The sequence below is a fragment of the Oryx dammah genome, unplaced genomic scaffold, assembly GCF_014754425.2.
Source record: "Oryx dammah isolate SB20612 unplaced genomic scaffold, SCBI_Odam_1.1 HiC_scaffold_12, whole genome shotgun sequence".
NCBI classification, from domain to species: domain Eukaryota; kingdom Metazoa; phylum Chordata; class Mammalia; order Artiodactyla; family Bovidae; genus Oryx; species Oryx dammah.
The window spans coordinates 39958305-39975898 of record NW_024070196.1 but is presented as its reverse complement, the minus strand read 5'-3'; the positions used below and the strand labels follow the sequence as shown (position 1 = coordinate 39975898).

The 17594-nt window shown below is 38.4% G+C and overlaps 1 protein-coding gene across 1 annotated transcript in view; it reads left to right on the top strand.

The window, feature by feature from the left end:
- RXFP1 (relaxin family peptide receptor 1) overlaps positions 1 to 17594 on the top strand; it is a 121568-nt gene that overhangs the window by 61451 nt on the left and 42523 nt on the right. Inside the window, exons 4-9 of the mRNA XM_040251659.1 lie at positions 1507 to 1612; positions 8095 to 8166; positions 10751 to 10822; positions 15443 to 15514; positions 15605 to 15676; positions 16716 to 16790. Of these exons, the coding sequence (XP_040107593.1) occupies positions 1507 to 1612; positions 8095 to 8166; positions 10751 to 10822; positions 15443 to 15514; positions 15605 to 15676; positions 16716 to 16790 (469 nt within the window). The remainder of the gene's footprint in view (positions 1 to 1506; positions 1613 to 8094; positions 8167 to 10750; positions 10823 to 15442; positions 15515 to 15604; positions 15677 to 16715; positions 16791 to 17594) is intronic.

Below are 17594 nucleotides of genomic sequence, written 5' to 3'. Positions count from 1 at the left end.
GTACCAACTTCTCAGGCCCTTCATCTCCCCTCCAAAAGCTCCCTGTCCCCTCCTAACAATACACACATTAGCACAGGAATTTAGATAGAATTAATTTTTAGAGATCCATTGCCAAAATGGTCACTTACAACCATAAGACTGTTCAAAACTTCTTGGCACAGACTCTGCTGACAAAACACACAAAACCTAAATTATGATCGTAAGCTCTCAGGATTCTGTAGGGAATCTGCAGAGTTGTTTGGAAGGAGACAGAAAACATACCATGGCCACATATCTGAGCAAAGGAATATCTGGCTGTTTCCAAGGCTGGAGCTCACTGTGCAAATTTCCCACCATCATCCACCATCTTTCCCACCAGAATGTCTTCTTTGCCATGAAGATGCTTTTCCACTCTCCAGAAACTTTCCTGTAAAGGTTCTAGACTAAAGGTCTTCAAACAGAAAGTTCTCACAAGAAGTTTTGTCAGTCCTATAATGATTTAAATGTTTTTAAGTATTACTGTTTTTAAGTAGGTAATTATATAAAAAGTTTGTCTTTCTGGCTTCTTTGGGGAAGTTGGTTGACTTGGCCACACATGTTCCTGTGGTAACAGGGCAACAGTTGGGAGAAGCTGTCCCACAGGGACTCCAAGATGTGATCGGTACCTGCTTTGCCTGCTTCTGTAGGTATTCAAGTCTATAAGCTCTGCTCTAAGTGCAGGGTTTCAAAGTAAATGTAAAAGAGAACATGCCCCATTGCTCTTGATGAGGCATCATCCATTCTTCATCAAGTCAGGGATCGGACAATATCTGTGACACTGAATAATACTCCCATTTAGCTATATGAACACACCACCCCAAATCTCTAATAAACCTTAGCAATATCGGGAGCCCACAAGGTAGCCGAAGGCATACATCCCATTTTCCCTCTCTTTCCAACTCCAACCAGTGAGAACAGAATAGCTATGCATAAAAAATGTTCAATTCCTTAACAGAAGCAGTAGGCATCCTTGCAGTCCTATATAAATCAAAAGAAGTCCTTTGAAGAGTTCCTGAATTTAATAAGAAAATCTACCAGCACTATAGTTCATAGTCAAGTTCTTTTTCTTGCTAGTTAAAAACAGCTTAGTATTCCATTAAAAGGAACACTTTATTCTTAAGTAGGAGCTTTGAAATGAACATTAAAGCCCATCACACACTGTTGTGTCACCTTTAGACATAGCTAGTCTCCAAGGATAAAATAAGAGCACATGACTTCATTTTCCAACAAATAGAGAAAGGCAAGTTGCTACTTTTTTTAATGCTTGGGCTGTTAAATGTGTATGTTTCCCTATCTTAAGGTCCTAATATCATTTTAATGTTTAAACCAAACTTTTGGAACCTTAATTTAAAGCTTTGCACAAATTGCTTACATAAGACACAACACACTTTTGGGTATGATTTTCTCACAGTTTGTTTCTTTCTTTTCATTCCCCTCCTGTTCTGGTCCCTCACCATCCCCTCTCCTTGCTATATCCTCTTTATTCAGTGGTCGGGTCTGCACCCCTGCAATGTATTTGCCAAGGTTTAGAGCTCGAGTGTGATGAGATCAATTTACGAGCTGTTCCATCAGTTTCTTCAAATGTGACTTTTATGTAAGTAGAAAAAAAGTTTTCATTCTGACAGCCAGTATAACACCTGTAAAACGGTATCATAATTAAGGCGTAATCATCATTAGTGATAATGCATTGTCATTCAAGATATCATTGTTCCTTGGTCATTATAATGATTGCTGATATTTATTTGTATTTATTAAATTATAGATCCTACTCTAAGTTATTCTCTGTACTCATTTATTCAGTCCCTCATAACAATCTTATGAAGTATTTAGTATCACTATGTTGTATCTAAACAAAAGTTGCCATCAAGTGTATGTGCTACTAAAGAAAAAAAGCTACAATCAAACTATTATATAAAGCTTTAACACCAGAATTGACACATTAAAAGAGTCAATTTTTTAATTATTAGAAGTAAATTTTAATACACTCATATATAAATAAAAATATAAAGCAAGTAAAATAAATTGGCATGCAACCCCATTACTTCATGGCAAATAGAAGGGGAAAGGGTGGAGGTAGCGACAGATTTCCTCTTCCTGAGCTCCCAAATCACTGCAGATGGTGACTGCAGCCATGAAATCAGAGGACTATTGCTTCTTGACAGGAAAGTGATGACAAATCTAGACAATATGTTGGAAAGCAGAGACAGTACTCTGCCAACAAAGGTCCATATATCAAGGCTAAGGTCTTCCCAGTGGTCACGTATGACTGTGGGAGTTGGACCATAAAGAAGGCAGAACGCCAAAGAATTTTTGATGTCTTTGAACTGCAGTGCTGGAGAAGACTCCTGAAAGTCCCCTGGACAGCAAGGAGATCAAACCAGTCAATCTTAAGGGAGATCAACCTTGAATATTCACTGAAAGGACAAAGGCTGAAGCTGAAGCTCCAGTATTTTGGTCATCTGATGAAAACAGACGACTTGTTGGAAAAGTCCCGATGCCGGGAAAGATTGAGTGCAGAAAGAGAAGGGGGCATCAGATGATGAGATGGCTGGATGGCATCACCAATGCAATGAACATGAACTTGGGCAAACTCTGGGAGATGGTGAGGGACAGGGAGGCCTGGCATGCTGCAGTCCATGGAGTTGTAAAGAGTCGAACACGACTGGGCTACTGAACAACAACAAAATAAACTGGATAAAATATTCCATCATTTCACATTTAAAATCTAACTCTTCTGAGTCACATTGACCCAGAGACTTGATGTTCATTTTTTCCCTAAATAACTCATACTTAGCCATGTAAAAGAAAATTATCCTCATAATAAACAACTTATTGATCCAGTCCTAATTTGAATTCAACAAACTTCAGCAACACAAACACACACATTTGGCTGAATTTTTAAAAGAATTTAGCAAAGGATAGACATTTTAATCCAATATTTCTCCTGAGTTTTTTGTTTTCATACAGGTGTTTTAGTGTCTTACAGCTCTGACTTTTGTGTATATGTGGATGAGATATGAGCAATTATTAAGGTAACAAATGTTGGCAAGTCCTGCCCTTTTCAACCCAAACCACATAACACTACAACTTATATGCTTGACATATTCAAGGAACAGGGAAGAACTCCAGCTCAGTGTTCCCGTACACAATGGTATAATCAAATTAACAGAATCTGGGGAGCTTACCCAATTTGTCAATGAGCTGAGAACACTGGACAGGTTAAGCCACAAAGATCTGTTTTCCAAAAGAGGTGACATTTTCCCATATACTAAGGACAGCATTCAATCTCACCCTAGACTCATCATAGCTATTTTCATAGTAATTAGTCCTGCCAGAAAAAAAATATCCCCCTCAAAAAAATGTCTGAGGTCCTGTGGAGAGTTTCTGTGATTTAAATTATGACTAGAACACCTAGGTATAAAAATTTATGATGAGTTTCTTCTAGTTTTAAAGGAAAAAGTTATCACTAATTCTGCTTGTATGGAAATGCTAGCAAATCCAAATCAATGAATACCCTCATGTTGCTAATCTCATCTTTTGTTTTCCCACAAGTAGAATTTGAATATATTTTTCAACAGTTTAATTAATTTTTGTAAAAGGAAAAAGAGGAAGAGGGCTGGAGGAATGGAAGTGGATAGAGCAGTGACTAAGAAGAAAGTGTAAGTGTCCCTGAAGGCATTCTAATTCAACTTAGAAAAGGCTATCCTGGCTCAAAATACATGTACACATGCATCCAAACATATAGACGTTCATAAAGAGATGTATACAGACCTATGAGCTGCCAATTTCCAACCCTTGATATAAAGAAAAAATTGGAATCAGACCTTTTTTTAATATAAATTTATTTATTTTAATTGGAGGTTAATTACTTTACAATATTGTATTTTTAAAATTGAGGCATTGTTGCTTTACAGTGTTATGTCGTGTGCTGTGTGCTAAGGATTCCAGTCATGTCTGACTCTGTGCAACCCTATGAACCGTAGCCTGCCAGGTTCCTCTGTCCATGGGATTCTCCAGGCAAGAATACTGGAGTGAATTGCCATTCCCTTCTCTAGGGGACCTTCTCGACCCAGGGATGGAACCGGCATGTCTTACCTCTAACCTGCATTGGCGGGCAGGTTCTTTACCACTAGCACCACCTGGAAAGCCCATAGTTTTGTGTTAGTTTCTGCTATACAATAAAGTGAATCAGTTATATGTATACATATATCCCCTCCCTCGGGAGCCTCCCTCCCTCTCCCCATCCTAGCCTTCTAGGTCATCACATAGCACCAAGTCGAGTTCCCTGGGCTACACAGCAGCTTCCCACTAGTTATTTATTTTATACATGGTAGTGTGTCTATGTCACTCCCAATTTCCCCGCACTCACATGTTCACACATTCTTTACATCTGCGTCTAGAATGGAATCTGATCTTCATGAATGATTGGGTACAGAAGGCAAGAGAGAAGGGATTCCGGGTGACTCCAAGGCTTCTGTCCTGAGTAACAGGGTGATAGGGGAGACTTGGTGACAGTTAGTGGGGAAGATTAGAACTTCAATTTAGTTGTTTTTTCAATGGTAGATTAAAGATCACTCCATGGAAATTGCCATCAGGCACTTGGAAATGTAGGAGTCAAGCTCAGGAATTCATGTCTATAACATTTCATTAATATTAAGGTTTAAAATACAAGACTCTACTATATTAAAAAGTATTTTGGTCCATCCTGTAAAGTGAGAGAATTAACACCTACCTCTTTTTATCTCAGTAGGGTATTATAAAAATACAGAGAATGCTACTTGTGAAATATTCTGCATCATTAGAAAGAAGTAGTCTATAAGTTCTAGGCACTATTAATTAAAACCTTAACTTCTTAAGAAACATTATTCAGGAGTCCTTAAAGGATCTGCCCCTCCTTCTAGAGTCATCCTCTCTCTTAGGAGCAATTAGCTTCTTCCTCTTGGGTTCTCTCGTAGAACCTCATTTGTATCTCCTTTAAGTGTATCAAATGTTCTCCCTCATGCTGTAGTGGTTGAGGTCCTAATCGCCACCAGAAAAAGGAGAATACCATAAGCCCATGGGGGCCCTACAATGTGGTTTTTCTTTATAACTTCCAAGTCCATAGCAAGTACAATAAGCTCTAAACAGTGTTTGTGAGTTGAATTTACAAGTAAATCATTGCAATAAAAAATAGTCCTGAGCTATTATCCAAAGAAGAATCTTTATTTAATAAAGTATGTTATTTGTCATCCAAATAGAGTATAAGCTTATCCAGGACAGGGATATTATCTTTTTTCCAAAGTACAATGGAAGGCATTCAACCCAGGTTTGTTGAGAAAATGAATGAATGAACACACTTTTGGAAGCACACTAAACTTTCATCAGTAACTTTAAATTAAACCCAAACATTTAGCAGTTAATCTTTACACAACACAAACATTTAAACAGGATATAAACCAGAATTGAAGCTCTAAGCCAAGTGAGAACTCTTAGTAGAAAAGGGATTTTCAATTAGCTGATATAAGGAATGAAAGAACATTTGATGATAACCCAACAGCTAAGAGTGATTTCAAGAGAAGGTTACTAGTTAATCAACCTTTGACATTCAGTCATTTTTTAAAAAAAATCACTAAATGATGGATATGTATAGTTTAGAACGGTTTTTCTTAACCTTTTTTCTTTTCTTTATTGCCTCCCTTCCTGAGGCATTTTTGTTCTCATCTGTGATGTTTTAATACTTCAGATATACTGTGTATATTTACATATACTAATTCTTTATCTATTAAAAAAGTAAGATTTTTTTCACTCCTTAAGAAATTATTTTCTTAATTTTCTGATAACGCTTGTGTTGAGAATACATAGTTTTCTATATTCTAGAATAGTTTTTTCTCCAATTAGCTCCCAAAAATGTGTTCTCAAGAGTCTGAGAAGCTATTTTTCTTTAAGAAGGATTCATTATCAAGTTCAGGCAATACTGGTCCACACCAACACAAGTAACACTATTCATGTCTTTTGTATGAAGCTGTCTCTTCACTGAGTTCTTTATGATGACCATTGTTTCCAAATGTTTGTCCCACACCAGATCAAACTCCCGTCAATGAGGTATATTGCTCATTTCTTAATGACCATCTGCTCCATCATAATAGACAAGTACAGTAACAACAGTGGCACCATATTATTAGAGGTCATGTAGTCCAAATACATTATTTCACTGTTAAAGAAACTGACATGGAAAGATTGTGTATGTTTCATGCCTGGGACCGCCAGCTTCAATGGTTGGGATTTTTTGCTTGTTTTATTTTGTTCCTACCATATTATATTGCTTAAAGAATTAAACGTCAACACAACCACAATTATGTGTACCTGGCCTATGTCAAGCTGCTTATAAACTGTAATACAAGTGGAAATCTTTTTTATACATCATATTAGAAATTTCATTGGGATTACTTCTTAAATAAAGATGGTTCAACTGTATGGACCAATGGACAGTTTCCTTTATAAATAATTATTAAAGGAAGCAAAGGTAGTGGAATGTGAAAATTGAAATATTGAGGAATATAATATTAGGTTCTTGAATATGCTTTAAACAACACTACCCTTATTGTCACTCAAAAACTGAGATGCTTTCTGTTTGATAAATGAAAATAGAAAAGAACATAACTGAAGATTATTTTTCCAGTTTTATTGTTTCAAGGTTTTGTCAGAATTACAATGTTGTAACTTAAGTTTAAGAAAACTCTCTCTAATAATTCAAAATCAACAGTTAGTCCTAGTTCAATTGGTACTATGACGAGAAGTAATCCCCAAGACCGAAGGATGGTAAGACCCTGAGCTCACCGCCTCTCATGGGCACACCAAAACCATCACTATCTGCAGAAGAACCATCTGTGAAAAAGACTGGAACCTACCAGGAAAGACCGTCTACAACGAAAGTCAGAAAGGAGTAACTACAACAAGAAGGGAAGTAAGAGCAGAAACTTTGTATAATCAAGACCCATAACCCCAGGGGATGACCCAAAAATGGCAGAACAATTGCAATTGTAGAGATTCTCCTAAAGGGACCAAGGGGTCCAAACCACACATCAGGCTCCTCAATTCGGGAATCCTGTACCAAGAAGACAAGTTCCAAGAACCCTGGTCTTTGAAGGCCATCAGAGCTTACTTTCAGGAGTCCCAGAGGGCAGTGGGAAATAGAGACTCCACTCCTAAGTGGTGCATGCGAAAACGTACCTGTGCAGGGACCCAGGGCAGAAGCAGTAATTTGAAAGGAACCTGAATTAGTCTCACCTGATGATCTTGGAGAACCTCCTAAAGAGGCAAGAGGCACTAGAGTTCACTCTGGGAACATAGAGACAGGGGCAGCCATTCTGGGAGCTCATTCTACCAAGCGGACCCTGCTGCTGGCAAACACTATTTTGGACTTGGAAGCAACCTAACTGTCCATTGACAGAGGAATGGATAAAGAAGATGTGGTACATATATATAATGGAATACTTCTCCACCATAAAAAAGAATGAAATTTACCATTAGCAACAAAATGGATGGTCCTCGAGGGTATTATGCTTAGTGAAATAAGTCAGAAAAAGACTTTAAACACAAAATACTTTATGTTTTCACTTATACGTGGAATCTAAAAAATAAAACAGATTACCAAATATAACAAAACAAAAAGACTCATATCTATAGAAACCATGCTAGTAGTTACCGGGGAGAGGAAAGGGGGTAGGGTAAAATGGGGATTAAGAGCTACAAACTGCTGTGAATAAAATAAATGAGCTACATCACAGGAATATAGCCAATATTTTCTAATAACTATAAATGCAGTATAATCTATAAATATTTTGTATTTCTATGTTGTATACCTGAAACTAATATAATATTGTAAATCAGCTGTATCTTAATAAAACACTAATTAATTAAAATATCTCTCAAACAAAAGTCTCTTTTTAAAAAATTTTAAATGATATGAATACAAGAGTGACGTTATGAAGCAAAGTGTTTCGTGAAAGCTAGTCTTAAAGTAAATAGAGTTTATAATTGTTCATACTGTTATTAAAAGTAAAGAACTTTAAAATCCAAAATTTACATTTATTTCAGGTCACTCAAGCGGAACTTAATAAGAAAGCTTCCTCCTAATGTCTTCAAAAAGTACCATGGTCTTCAGACTCTGTAAGAAAAAATTGTAATTCTTAGTATTAAATTGACTAATGTTTTTTGGCATATCTGTTTCTTCCCACTTCTGCAGAGACTAACACTACACCTCTGCTTAAGTCTAACCCCTCTTTGCCGAAGTATTTAACTGTTAGCTGGAGACTACCAGGTAACATTGTTTTTCTGACTGCTTCTAGAAGCCACCCTAGCAAACTCTCAGATATTTATCCCTAAAGAAACCAAAGTATGTGTACTGTGAATTCTCTTACTGTGAATTCTCAATGTGTATTGAGAATTCTCTCAATTCTCTTGCCCCTCACCCAAGTGAAGACATTCAAGAGGCTTTGCTCTCTCACCTCAATGTCAATCTTAGAGAAAGATGTTAGTACCCTTTACCAGGTCTGCCCTCATGCTTAGACAGGGAAATTTTTCTTCCATATGTTTGCAAGTCCAGTCTCTACCTGAGATAGCAAGTTCTTGTGGTTTGAAACCTCCAAGCATGTTGCTTTGTAGAATTAATTCCATGTTCACATCTACCTCACTGAGTTTTAGCTGACATGTTGGTCTAAGATTACCCTACGTACTCTCAAAATCTGTAATGGCCCTGGTGATGGTTGCCTGATATTTAGGTCAGTTTTGTGGCTGAATTATATTGTCATAGGCTTAAACTGCTAGGTTTAAGTATTCCGTGCCTTCATTACACTATGTAGAAAACATGTCAGAGTTCCTGGTTTCATTTTCACATCTACATTGGTTTTGGGTTTGTGTTCACACTATAGAACCCTGGTATATAGATATCACATATCTGTACTTTTTCTTTAAGATAATAGAACAGAATCAGAAGAAAAATTATCCATTTTGTTTGATGAAATGTTCTCAAAGCTCAGATTATCTGAAGAAAAAGTTTTCACACCAGGAAACTGAATTCCAATAAAAGACTTTTCAGAACAATATTCTAGATATCAATCAATCAAGAAAGAAGAGGTTTTCAAGTTTAAGCCTGATACACAAACTTCAAGAGGACACTTTCTTCCTGTTTCTGGAGCAGAAAGAATTTTTCTGATCTGTAGCACCACCTTGTGTTCACATGGTTTAAAAGGAGTCAGGACGTCAACTCTAAATACCAGAATTCAGTATGTTGGCATTTTTATACAATGAATTTCAATTCTTGAACCACCAATTTGTTCCAAGCTATAGATCAAAATAGCTTAATTACAAAAAAAGTTGTCATTGGTGGCTAGAGGTATCCTTTGATTCTACCTCCAGGAAATATGTGGCTTCCCAGGCGGCGCTAGTGGTAATGAACCCAATCTGTCAATGCAAGAGACATGAGAGATATAGGTTCAAACCCTGGGTTGGGAGGATCCCCTGTAGGAGGACATGGCAACCCACGCCAGTGTTCTTGCCTGGAGAATCCCAGGGACAGAGGAGCCTGGTGGGCCACAGTCCATGGGGTCGCAAGGAGTCAGACTCGACTGAAGCGACTTCGCACGCACTCACACCAGGACAATGGTGACCCTCATCAGAAGAAGGAAAGAAGTCAGGCTTAAAATCCTTCCTTCCTCCTTGCTACAACCTGGAGCCGGTGCTTATGAATGTGTGGAGCTTAACTGGGTACATGGCATGCAAGGGCTTGTGCTCCAGGTTCTGTTTCCTCTGACCTCCTGTTAATTCCAGGCCCAACCTTCAGCATGACCTCAGTGAACTCTGCAGCCAGCATCCTTGCTTGGCCTTCCAAGCTCATTTATAGTCTTCTAGACCTGATTTTTGTATTTCTGTTTCTCTTCTGTGGTACGTACATTTGATATATTTTCTCAAACACTTTTTGGAGCAAAACTTGGGTATCAAATAAATACGATCCAAGTTGACTTGCTTGGCCAATCTGTGATGAACATGGCATATGGTTTGGGGTCTTAGTAATGTCACAGGCTTGTAGTGTTGCCAGGGCTGTGCTGAATACTATCACGTTTATAGAATTACAGCAGGAAATATCAGAATGTTAAAAAGGCTTCTAGGCCTCTTTGATTAGTAAGTACCTTGCTAGACCCTAAAACTGAAGTTTCAGTCGTTGAAAATTCAAATGTTAAATTTTAGGCATCATATGTCTAAATTTATAACTACAAGTTCTAAATAAAAACCAACCCAGTAATCTATGAACTTAATGAAGAAACAAAATGAAATATATCCAGCTTCACTATTTTGTCCTGTTTACCTTTTTTAATTTTAAAGAATTCTTGACATTTCGTCTTTTTTTTTTCAAAAAAAAATTTACTGAAGTATGGTTGTGAAGTATAGTTTTGAAGTAACAATGTTGTGTTAGTTTCAGATGTATAGCAAAATGATTCAATTATACGTATATATAAACATATGTATTCTTTTTTTTACATTCTCTTCCATTATAGGTTATTACAAGATGTTGTGGTAAAATACACAGGACATAAAATGTACCATCTTAACCATTTTTAAGTGTACATTCAGAGGCATTAAGCACACTGGCATTTTTGCACCACCATCACCACCATCCATCTACAAAACTCTTTTCATTCTTGCAAAACTGAAACTCCTTTTCCTCATGTTTTCCCTTTAATAATCATTTTCACAGGTGCCTGCAAAACAATAAGATTAGATCCGTATCTGTCTATGCTTTCCGAGGACTGTACAAGCTTACTAAACTGTAAGTACCAGGGCCAATTAGTCTTCCCATTCAGTCGTGGCCTGTGGACCCGACCCATCCCACTGCACATGGTCCTGCCACCCATGATGGCGTTCAGGGTATGTGTAGACAGCAGACGTTGCTGCCTTGGGGCCAAAGGCATGGGACCCTGAGTCACACGTGCAGCACCAACAAACTGGGTGTGTGAACTTGAGGGCTTATTTTCCTTTCTAAGCATCAATTCCCTCTACCGTAAAAGTGAAAACTACAACAGTACCTACCTCAGGGTTGTTGCAAGGAATGAATGAGAAAAATCAGAAGCATTAGGCACACAATATGCATTAGCCATAGTGATGGGAAGGAGGACTGAATGACCTTTATCAAACTGAGAAAACCTAGTGATAGCTAAAATTTATGAAGGAGAAAGCCCAAAGTTGTCCTTTTCCCACTAATTCTCCTTGTACAAATATATAAAGCAGGATAAGTTTGAAAGAACAAAGTTTTTTTTTAATTATGGTAAAATATATATAGCAAAGTTGCCATTTGAGTCATTTCTAAGGATATAGTTCAGCGGCATTCTGTACATTCACACTATTGTTCAACTATCCATCTCCAGAACTTTTCATCTTCCCAACTAAGACTCCACATCCATTAAACTCTAACTCCCCACGCCTCTCTTCCAGCCTCTTGCAAATACCATTTAACATTCTGTCCCTACAAATCTGACTACTCTAGGGACCTCACAGAAGTAGAAACAGGTAATATTTTCCCTTTTGTGTCAGGCTTATTTCATAACATTTTAGTCTTAGCATTATGCCTTCAAGTTTCATCCATGTAATATATATCACAATTTCATTCCTGAATGTAATGATAATAAGACTGAATAGTATTCCATTCCGTGTATCACATTTTTTATTTATTGACTTTGATAGACAGACACTGAGATCATTTCCACCTTTCAGCTATTGTGAATAATGTTGCTATGAACATTGATGTACAAATATTTCTTTGAGCCCTTGATTCCGTTCTCTGGGGTGAATGCCCAGAACTGGACTTGCTGGTTTGTATGGCAATTCTACATTTGATTTTCTGAGGATCCACCTTACTGTTTTCCACAGCATCTGCACCATTTTACATTCTCATCAGCAATGCACAGTTTCCAATTCTTCTATATCCTCATCAACTCTTGCTGTTTTCTGGGATTTTGATGTTGTTGTGTGCTGTGTAGTTTTTAATAACAGCCATCCTTATGGCTATAAAGTGGTATCTCATTGTAGTTAAGAGCAAAGTTTTTTAAAATAGTCCTTTTCAGAGTTCCATTTCATTGCATTCTACCAAGCAGCTGACTCCCAGGAGTGATTGAAGGGATTTATGACCCAAAATCACATAAATAAAAGTTTTTTGTATTTCTATTTCTGGCCCCTTGCTTTCTATTCTATCTCATTTTTTAATCCTCTGTTCAAGAAACTTTGGTCAGATTCCTCACTGGTGGTATCAGAGTTTGGAGTTGAGTCAAGAAGGCCACCCAATCACTTAGTAGCAAAATGGAAGAAAATCACTGGAGTTCCAAAGTCTGAACAGTAACCCGTGTAGCCGTGTCCTCTTCCCTTCTGTCCCCTGTTCTTTCATGTCATAGCAAAATACCCGGAGTCAGTACTGGACTCATCCTTATCATATTTCTGACTACCTTTCTTTACAATCTCTCACAAATCTATTCAAAACTTTTAAACATATCTGCTTGGTATAACATTCAGTGAATATGGAGGAGGCTCTTGAAATATAGTAGAAACTGGAGAGTAAATGCAAAAGTGTCTTCCATCCACTCCTTGGCTTTTTCCTGCCTCTAAAATATTGTCTGCATATAAAAATGTCTCACGGTCCTGGGTTTTCATGGATCACCATCAGATTCTGCTTGTCACTCATCCGTAGATATTCATTACCCCTCAGACTCTGCAAGTTCTTCAGCTAGACATTCTAGAGTGTGGTACAGAGAAAGAGAAGTCAGACCCCCTGCCTTCCAGCACGTTACACTCTGGTATTTCAGAGAGAACCATGTGCTTCCTCTGGGGAGAGGCACCCCCTTGCTTTCCAGAAGCTTACAGTCTATGTTGGGGAAACAATGCCCACATATACATCATAGAGAATGGCAAGGGATTTACTTTCTTAGGACCTAAACCTGTGTTGCTCAGGCCACAGCTCTATGATGGTTGTCTGAAAGCAGTGATCATTTCAGGTCCAGAGCAGTGGATGAGGACTCTGAAAACTGAAGCACACGGCTTTGGGGATGGGATGGATCAAATTCCTTTATTTGGGGGACTTCCTGTGACTCTTAAAGGGAGCCTCTGAGATGCTTTCCATCTTCCCATGCCCAACTGGGGCTCCAGGCTTGCAAGGGAAGGAAAGAAGTGGCTAGAGTGTGGGGGTCTTAACCCATGTTACCCCCAAGCAAAAGTCAGATCTGCGGGGTGGAGAGGGGAAAGGAAATTCTTGGCAGGAGAGATTTCATAGAATATCAGCTCCCTGATCTGTCAGAGTGGAGAAAAGAAGAGAAATCAGTGTGGTCCACGTATCACTAGAAGTGGAATTGGGTTTTCCTGGTGGCTCAGACGATGAATCTGCCTACAGTGAAGGAGACCCAGGAAGTCTGGGCTGGGAAGAGACCCTGGAGAAGGGAATGACTACCCACTCCAGTATCATTACCTGGAGAATTCCAAGGACAGAGAAGCCTGGAGGGCTACAGTCCATAGGGATCACAGAGTCGGACACCACTGAGGGACTAACAACACAACACACACAACTGCCCAATCTGTCAGAGTGAGGAGAGAAATCAATGTGGTCCACGTATCAGTAGAAATGGAACTGAATGAACACTTGCACAGGAATCACAGGCAGTGAGGAAAAAGAGGAGGCAAGAAATTGATGTGGGAAGTTGAACAGAGACACGGTCGTGATGATATGTGCCAAGCGCTTCTGACACGCCTGGCCTCAAATACTCAACAACCCAGTGAATTAGGTTCTGATGTTATTTCCATTTCAGAATTTGGGAAACTGAAGATTTCAGAAGTTGTTGGCTTCAGGTCACACTGTTAAGTGGCAGAGCTAGGAACCAAACTATCTGACAGCAAATTCAGAGTAAAATTGCTGAGCCAGAGAAACTGATACAGAAATAAACATGTAAGACAGTTTCTCTGCCATTTTAAGCCAAAATGGAAGGAGAGGAATTTTGCACACATTTCAGTCCTGGACTCTTGCTATCACTGGCAACCTTAGGTATTTTGAGAGTTTCACCTCCACTTTCCCAAATCAAAAGGACAAAGTTAAATGGGATTAGATTAAATTATTTTAATTCGATTAATCTAATTTGATTAAATTAGATTAATTAGTTAAATGGAATTAGATTTTTGCAAATATTTCCCTTTATTTATCCCACTATTTATTTATTCTGTTGGGTTATGTGTGTCTGTGTGTGTGTGTCCAAAAGTTTTCTTCAGGGAAAAAGAAACTACACAAAGACTCTAAGGCCTCTATAAAAGAAGAGAAGTGATTTTTTTTTAATGTTTTTTATATTGAGGTTAAAGTTACAAAATATAAAACAAACAATTTAATCATATTTAATCGTACAGTTCAGTGGAGCTAAATGCATTCACATTGTTGTACATTCTCACCATCATCCATATCCCTAATTTTTCACCTTCCTAAACTGAGACCCTAGCCCCATTAAACACTAACTCGCCATTCCCCTCCCCACTCCTCACCCCTGGCCCTTGACATCTACCAATATACTTTCTGACTCTATAAATTGACTATTCTAGCTTGATTCCACTTATACAAGAGGTGATTTTGAAAATTATTAAAAGCTGGTGTTTGCTCTTGGAAGAAAAAGAAAAACGCATAAGCAATCAGTATAACAGAAGGAAGAGGGCATTCACTCTGCAGAAGAGTGAGAAGTCAAGTCTCCTCAGAGTACAGGGTGTCAGACTCCCCACAAGGCGCTCAGTGTCTTTTCTCCAGAGCCGGTCCCTGCCTGCCCCCAGGGCGTCTCCTGTATCCCTTCTCAGCCTCTTCACAGTGACCCTTCAACTTGTCACCCTCACACCTCTTGCCTTTGCATAAGTCATTTCCTCTCTCTGGGACTCGCTCCCACCCATGCTTTGCTTTGTGGAAGACACACCCTCATCCAAATCTCTTCTCAATTGAGCCTCCTTCCATTAGGACTTGCTGTCTCCTTTCCTCTCCAAACTCCACAGCCCCAACCAGCAGTCAGTGTCTTCTCTGCTGGAAAGTCAGAGTAACTATCTTCTAGCTCTTTTCCCTCCACTGCTATACTGTTTACCTGCTCAGATGGCATCTTCCTCAAAGAAAGGGATTAGAGACCTAGCACAGTGTCAAAACAATCGGATGAACAGATGAATAGATAGAGTGATTGATTGACTGGTTGGTGGTTGATTGATAATTGAGAAATTAAAAACTGGATATGGAAAGGTAAATGATAAATAACTTTAAGAGTTTCAAAGGCAGGAAAATGGCCTGGTGAGAAGAGCTTAGAAGAAACTCTAAGATGAATGACTACTGCTCTTCCTTTCCTCATTGTAAGACATCAAGAAGATAACAGATTTACTGCCCTCATTTCTCTTCTTTCAGGTATCTCAGTCATAACAGAATAACCATCTTGAAGCCGGGTGTTTTTGAAGATCTCCACAGACTAGAATGGCTGTATGTTTCATTTCTGTAGCATATTATCATATTTGTCTTTATGTTGAAAAAAATATATAAAAAGAATCTATTTTTTCTTCTGGTTGGCAGGATAATTGAAGATAATCACCTCAGTCGAATTTCCCCACTAACATTTTATGGACTAAATTCTCTTATTCTCCTGTAAGTACTAAAAAGTTAAGCAAATATTTCAACTGAAGGAAAATACATGAATAAAAATGATCACTTTGAGTTTAGTAGCATTTTATTTAGAATTGGAACCCGAAAAAGACATTTCCAACTAAAAGCCATTTCCTAGTCCTATTCTATGAGGCTATTCTGTAGTCGTAACAATTTTATAAGATCTTCTGTCTCCTAGAATGTCAGCCCATCGAAACTGAACGCAGCTTCCCAGTCATGTTTCATTCCAATATTCTTAGGCACACCAGTACTATGCTCTAATGTAAGTCCCCTACATACAACCCTTCAAGCTGTGAACTTTTAAAGATGTGACCGTGCGTCCCACCAGCATCAGACGTGAGTGACATTGCAGCTTGTCCTCCGTTTCCTGTTGCTGATGATCCTTCAGTTCTGCCATCTCCCACTTCCTTTCCTTCCTCCAGTCAGTAACTTTTCTTCCCTGTTCACTCGATGCCAGCCTCTGTATGCCAGCTGTAGTACTGCACTACCATATTTTTCAAGATACTACATTATAAGATCAAAAATCTTTTCTTTATCTTTTGTGTTTGTTATGTATTATTCATGTGAAAAGTATCATAAACCTCCAGTACAGTACTATATAACTGATCGTGTTTGCTGGGTGTCTAGGCTAACTTTGTTGGACTTAGGAACAAATTGGACTGAAAGAACATGCTCTTGGAATGGAACTCATTCATATGTAAGGGACTTAGTATATTAATCTTGGTAAAGAAAACTAACGTTCATTTGAAATCCCCTTCTTTTCACTACCCACAATTGAAGGGTACACATGTTTTCTTCAGTCTGCTGGTGTTACTGCTTCTTCCATATGACAGATATCATTTGTCTAATTTTATTACTAACAAGCACTTAAATATAACAAGACTTACCAAAAACTTACAGTAAGAATGTACCTAACTTATTGGATGTTCACGGCTTCATGAGAATAATGATAAACCCATGTTTGACTCAGGTTGAAAAAAGAAACAGAAAAATGGGACTCCTTTCTGATTCTCTTTTTCAGAGTACTGATGAATAATGTCCTTACCCGCTTGCCTGACAAATCTCTTTGTCAGCACATGCCCAGACTGCACTGGCTGTAAGTTACTGTATCTTTCTTTTTTAATTTTTATTGAAATATAGTTGATTTAAAATGTTCAGTTAGTTTCAGGAGTACAGCAAAGTAATTTAGTTATATATATGTATGTGTATAATGGAAAAGATTTTAATATATATATATATATATTAAAATCTTTTCCATTATAGGTTATTACAAGATATTGAGTATAGTTCCCTGTGCTATACAGTAGGTCCTTGTTGGTTATCTATTTTATATATAGTACTGTGCATCTGTTAATTCCAAGCCACTAATTTATCCCTTCCTTCCCCCCTTTCTTCTGTGGTAACCATCAGTTTGTTTTCTATGTCTGTGAGTCTATTTCTGTTTTGTAAATAAGTTCATTTATATCATATTTTAGACTCCACACATAAGCAATATCATATGATATTTGTCTTTCTCAGTCTGATTTACTTCACTTAGTATGATAATCTCCAGGTCCATCCATGTTGCTGCAAATAGCATTATTTCTTTCTTTTATGGCTGAGTAGTATTCCACTGTGGAGAAGGCGATGGCACCCCACTCCAGTACTCTTGCCTGGAAAATCCAATGGACGGAGGAGCCCAGTAGGCTGCAGTCCATGGGGTCGTGAAGAGTCGGACACGATTGAGCAACTTCACTTTCACTTTTCACTTTCATGCATTGGAGAAGGAAATGGCAACCCACTCCAGTGTTCTTGCCTGGAGAATCCCAGGGACGGGGGGCCTGGTGGGCTGCCGTCTATGGGGTCGCACAGAGTCGGACACGACTGAAGCGACTCTGCAGCAGCAGCATTCCACTGTATA